Raw genomic sequence first — 6,522 nt, forward strand, 5'->3', positions numbered from 1 at the left:
ATGAAGTGTGCTTTTGTCACTGACATTGTGGAAATGAAATTGATTACCGTTTTTACAAAACGTAATTTTTGCCTTTTGGTCTTTAGCAGAGGAGCATGTCGTTGTGTTCATGTTGGTGTTGTTGATGTAGTAGGACTGAAGTTTCTTATAGGATTGTTTGCTGATAAACTAGATAAGGTTGAGGTCTATCTACTTGCTTACATTTTTATTTACTCTCCATTTCCCATTGCTTTTAATAAGATTGTCTTTTCTTCTTACGCTCTCTCTCATTTGTATCTGAAGTATATTACCCCAGTGCCTGCTTTACCTTCTGTCAGTGTACATATTCTCTGGACCAGACAGATTCTACTAAATTGACTCTGAGCATGAGTTCTATTTTTTTTTTTAAAATAGATGCAGATCAGCTCAGTCTTTTTGTACAAAAAACAAGTTTAACATTCAAACCTATACCTACCACCAGGTGCTGGGCGGTACTTCCAGTTTCCCATGTGCTCCATATGATACGTGAGCGTTTGCATTTATTCATAATGTCTTCTGATTGGGAAGAGATCACTGTCCTCTCATTACATTCTATTGGGGAAGCTGGGAAAAGCTGTGGTCTGTACTGTGTCTCAGCGTCTTTTGAGGGATAGTATACGCAGTGCCTAATTTGAGCTGATGGTCGCAGGTGGGGCCCACCAGCACTCGTCTTTGCGGACCATCACTTAGCCTGTCTCTTTAGTATCTCCATATTTTCTAGAATGCAGCATTGTGGGAAAGCCTCCAGCGCTAGGCCAGTGCCATCGTAGGCTGCTCTAGATTCTGGATGGTGGAGAGAAGAGGTTAGGCTTCAGGTTAGGAGCACTGGTGTCTCTCATCTAGTCCTTGCTCCTTCAGACTGCATTCTGTGATCATGGCTAAATGAACTCGTATACCAGCTCATAGGATAGCGCCACACGCCGGTGTCCTTGCATGAAGCAGTTACATTTATAAAGGATGACTGGCCTGTGGGAATCTCTAGAGTATTCTCTGACCAGCTGGTAGGCTGATTCAGTCTTGGTGTTTACATCTACCCTTTTTGTTTACCAGGCTTTATTACCACCTGGAGCTGAGGAGAACCCAGAGCCTGCCGGTGCCCATGGTTCTGAACTACAGCGAGGCGCTGCCCAAGTGGGTGAGGAGCAACACCTCCCTGATGGACGTGATGGTCAAGTGGGAGGACTACCAGAGGCAGCTCATGCCTGGACTCTTCAGCATCAACCTGGACATGCAGGCCTCCCTCTTTCACCAGCAGGGCCTTCAGATGAGGGAGGTGAATGAGCAGGAGTGCCTACAGATCAGGCAGGAGGCAGAAGGCAGGCAGCTGGAGAGTCTGGAGCCCTGCTGAGGATGCAGAGAGAGCAGTCCGCCTCTAGGTACAGACCCAAAGACATCTCAGTAGCTTGTTTCTCGGCCATTGTCTGCTCACAGACCCCTACAGGTGTGGTCTGCTTGTAATGACTGATCTACAGTGGACTGGGCAGAGAAGTCATTTGTAAGGACATCTAGAAATGAAAGTACTTATGCCTGTGTTTGCTACATTATTTTATCAGGAAGCACTTTGCAGGGGGTTACTACTTCTAATAGTGTATGTATGTATGTGTATGTATGTATATGTGTGTGTGTGTGTATATATATATATGTGCAAATACATGCATATACTTGCATATCTATATACTTGAGTCGGTCGCGACTCCATAATTAAGAATATGGCAAAAGTCTCATAGGAAAAGCACTTCATTTCCTTGTTCTATTGTGTATATACCTAAATATATGTATGTTATACTGCATATATTCAAATATGCCCGAGTGGGCAGTGCTGTAGCAAATAAGTTCTCACTCCTGAGTGAGAGGGGGCAGAGTGCCCTTCAAGACAGAACATCATTCAACTGTGAAATGATGCTCGTATTACTGCGCCGATCGGTGCACTCCTAGGCAGCAATGTGTTAAAGCATTTCAAACTGGGACATTTCAATTCTTTATCAGACTACCGTGGCAAATGTATTGCTGCCAATATAGTTTAAATATTTATGTGTGCGTATTTATATATCATCAGAGAGGGGTTTTAATTGTATAGTAAAGCTATATCACTCTTCCCCTTAAGTTCCCAAAACTATGACCCAGAGCCCTAAAGGATCAGGAAATTATTATCCCAATACAAAATCACTGTTTGGTTTCTCAAGAAAAAACAATACACAAAAAGGGCTAGTCTTCAAATTTCTTTTTCTCCATTGTTCACATTAATAGAAGTAGTTTGAGAATAATAGCGATCATATTTTGACCAATTTCTCAAAATTGTCTCACTTTCCAGTATTTTCTGAAAACGTAGCACATCCTCCACACTTTTTTGTGTGGGAGTTTTCCACCTTCTTATAGGGCGGCTCACCTGTGAATAATCCACCTAGCACGGCTGAATGGCAAATGCAATTTCTTTCTTTACGATTGTGAAATCCTCCACCTATCCTCTTGAACGTCAGCAGAGCACACAAAGAGTTTATGTGGATTTTCCCTTTATAGTTTTTCGTGAAGAGTGGATGAGGATGTTACACTCTATACAGAAGTGAAAGTATAATTTGCAATGAGTGTGCACTTGTAACTCTGTATTTGTTTTCTATTGACTGAATAATATATCGGACATCATACTGAGAGTGCCAATCGTGGCCACCTACCACCTGCGCTTTCCCACCAAGTCCACGGTTCCAGTATATGAGATGGATTAAAAACGCAAACTAAATGTGTTCAGCTCCTGCGTTCGGCTGAGAGGTGGCCTTTGCAAAAACAGATCCTCTTCATTAATATTGATCTGAGTAAGAGATGACCTCTCATGGCAAGACTTGTTTCCTCCCTAAATTGCCCATCTTGTAACCAAAGACCATAGTTGCAGGGGAGAAGGGCAAACTAATATTGCTCTGCAGTGATCTCATTGAAAGTAATGGAGTGCCTCATTCAGGGAACTATACAGAATTGGTGACGGCGAGTCAAATCTAAAAATCTATTGATTGAATGCGAAATGTACACATTATTCTTCTAAAATGTTCAGAGTCCCTGTATTAAAGTAAACCCATCACTCCGAGGTAGTGCTGAATTGTCTTCAATTGAAAAAAAAAAAAACATTGCTCAAACAATCTAATTGGATTCACCCTTGGCAGGCACCACTGCAAGGAGATTATTCTTTTAAAGTACCGTTTTTGTACATGTAAACAACTTGTAATAAAAGAATAGCACCATAAAGGAGAATTTTTGAGGGGTAACATTGCAAACTGTGTTGTTCATCAGTAGGACTCATCACAGGCGTTCATTTTCTGTTCGTCGTCAGATGTCAGCGTGTTTGCTGCCTGAATTAGCCAATTCATCTGGTTGATTCATGCAGGAAATTTGCTGACGTCTTCTGGCACATTTGACTGTTGTTGACAGAAATAGTTCCCGCATTAAGGGTAGGAACATTCCACACCACTTGCTGCTTTTGTGTGCCACAGTGTCCAGGGATATCCGCCAACGCTTTGCTGTGGATGACAACAGCACTGCAAACAACAACAAATCACTGCAAGCATTTTCAATTCCGAGTATATTGGGTACTCGTGGAAAACGACTGTCAGCCGAATAGCACCTCCTTGTTTTATTGGCTATGCCACTGTGAAACAAAACTTCTCTGTTTTTGAAAATCTTAGATGCTACTAGGGCAAGCACTATGGGCCTGGCTGTTCAAAAACCCTTGACCTGTATGTGAGGCATGCAGGCACAATGAATATTTAAGATTCCTACACACCAAACTCCCTTGAACATGCCATGATTGCAGTGTTACTCTTTAATAACAAAATCCTTCTAGAGTTAACCTGAGTCAAGATGTTCAGGTTCTCATCATCTGCCTTACACTCACCATCTTCCTGGGTTCTTCTTTTTCAGCTTTGAGGTTCAGTACATAAGTTACCTTCGTAGGTGCTGACGTATGTAATGCATGGTTCCTAACCTGGGGTGCCCGTACCCCCAGGGGGTGCAAGATGGCATTCCAGGGGGTACGACAAAGAGGGAAAGTATGTACTGTATGAATAATAGGAATCTGGCGAGACTTCTGTAGGGTGTGCAGACATTAATCAAACATTTCCTAGGGGTGCGGTGCATAGACAAGGTTGGGAACCCCAGATGTAATGTCACTGCCACATGGAATTATACAGGCTTCTTCAGTGACGAGGTGGGAGTAGTCTGGCAACCACCCATCGCCATCATGGCTGGAGAGGCATATTGGATAGGGCAAATATCTGCTAAGTAAGTCTGGCCCGGCATTGTGAAAACCTTTTCATATGCGTAATTTTTAAGGTTTTACATTATGGTTTGCTTTGACTTTTGTCACTGTTTTTCTACCACCTGCGATTATCACCTAGCCAGTTTGCTCTGTTATGTATACTTCGACTGCTAGCCGTTGAGCCCAAACTCCAATATTAAAATATTTGAGATGAAAAAAATGTAAGGTGTGGAAAGTGGGCTAAGAATCCAGACTGAAATCATGAGCAGACGTATCCGGGAATTTGGCCTGTAGTGTTGCTCTAACTGCATTGCCGCACATATAGTTCTTATTTATTGCTGGTGTGATAAGCCTGTATAAGTCCCTAAAGACATGCAGTGTGCTGGTTAGCTCTGCAGCTGATTGGTTAACACTGAGCTTGTCACACATTGGTTGTGTTTCAGATCTGATAGAGCTCTTACAGTATGTGAATTTAGACCAGAAAGGGTCATGTTGAAACCAGGGCTGGACGGGCGTTTTATTCCACTGGCCATTTCCCCGGTGGGCTGGAGCCTTTGGAGGCTGGTTTTGAAAGACCAGCGCCCTTCCTGGTATCGGCCACTTTTCCCCCGCTGCCCGAGGTTAACCGCAGCAGACACGGAAAGGCATCAAGAGAGAGAGAGGGATGGAGGGGGTAGGTAGAGAGAAAGTGATCATAGAGAGGGAGGAGAGGATGGATGGATGAAGGGAGTGGAGTGAGAGAGGGTGAAAAGGAGGGAGTAAGAAGGAGGGAGTGAGAGGGGGAGCTTGCGCGAGGAGACGACGAGAGCAGGTGTGGTTTGATTTTTTTTTTGCCAAGGGTGCTTTAGGGTTTCCTGTCTGGCCCTGGCTGAAAGAGGTAGAGGTCACTAGCAGCCTCTGATTGCGAACTGCATAATCGTAAAGGCAACCGAAGGAGACGGCAGAGGTTGGAGTCTGGCCTCTTGGCACAAGCAGGTCTCTAAGCTGTGTACAATGCAACAACAGTATCTCAAGTGAGGACCTGTGTGCCATTTTCCACCAGGGTCAGACTAAGGTACTGAACTGCCACAGATATTCTTGCGATCTTCACAGATCCCTATTGTATTCACCAGTTCCCAGAACATATCTTCATTTCAAATTGCTTTCAAAAAGGTAAATATTACGAATTACACACTTACTGGTCAATTTTATGAAAACAGTCTATTACAAATCACTATACGCTCACCTGTGTTTGAACGGGATTACCATTTAAGTTAAAAGGAATAGGTTACCAAATCCTATTTTTAAGGAAAACGTCATTAGACTATTTTGTTTTATTTTCAAAGCCGTAATCGACTGTAAAATACCTCACAGGAAGGGGCTTGTATTTCAGGAGACCTGGTTATGACTTGTAACTTGCTTTGTGTCTTCCCTCTGTTCCCATTGCGTTGTGTGAGAGGTTTGTAAATGCTATATAACCCTTAGCTTTCTTGCAGGAGAGTAGTTGTGTTTTAATAATTACTGTGCGCATTCAGACACAGAGCGCCTGTGTAACCGCTTTTTACCTCAAATGTGACAACAGAGCTTTGTGTTTAAATAAAAAAGCATGCAGATGGTTGAGTAGCCCTTGTGGTGTGTGGGTACTGTGTCATGAATGCTGTACCTGTGCAGTGGGGGGGCATACTTACTTACTGTTTACTGGAACTGCAATGAAAAAGTAAAGTATGACCTGCAATAAAATAAATTAGGGGGGGAAACAAAATTGAATGTCATGATCGTCCTAACAGGACACAACAAAACGGCGTCAATGTAATTGACTCGAGAAACCATCAACATTTACAATAAACAATTATGTGATACAATTTATCTTTTATTTTTGTTTAAAGAAAGTTATGAACAATGCATATTTTGTTGAAAACAGGAAAAACCTTCCAAGTATGTAGTGCAAACGTCTTAGCAGTTAGGACTAGTCCCCCTCCCCACAACTCTTCGCGCTTTTGTTAGAAAGTAGGTTGAATGTGGATATCTCGGTTCAAGCTTAGCAAAATACTGTGTGTGTGCTTGAGTTTGCAGTTTATTTTAGTACTTTCAAAACCCAGCTGAGCAAGGAAGGAAGGGGAAACACCTGTTACAACACCGGCATTACATTGTAGTGCCTATACAACGCAGTTAGTACCACGACTATGACATTACCACGAGTTCCATTACAAAACAAGTCATTACAACAACTTGTTTTAGGTAATGCGGTGTTGGATTTTAAGTCCAACGCCTTCCCTACTAATACA

General features: G+C 42.7%; 1 protein-coding gene across 2 annotated transcripts in view; it reads left to right on the top strand.

Moving 5' to 3' along the window:
* The window catches only part of PNPLA2 (patatin like domain 2, triacylglycerol lipase), a 103,475-nt gene extending 97,376 nt beyond the window's left edge, over positions 1-6,099 (top strand). For both annotated transcript variants that reach the window (XM_085644878.1, XM_085644879.1), the window contains exon 9: positions 1,069-6,099. In XM_085644878.1, the coding sequence (XP_085501004.1) occupies positions 1,069-1,366 (298 nt within the window). In that variant the 3' untranslated portion in view covers positions 1,367-6,099. The remainder of the gene's footprint in view (positions 1-1,068) is intronic.
* Positions 6,100-6,522: the final 423 nt, after the last annotated feature.

Source organism: Triturus cristatus, chromosome 3_1 (genome assembly GCF_964204655.1).
Source record: "Triturus cristatus chromosome 3_1, aTriCri1.1, whole genome shotgun sequence".
Lineage (NCBI taxonomy): Eukaryota > Metazoa > Chordata > Amphibia > Caudata > Salamandridae > Triturus > Triturus cristatus.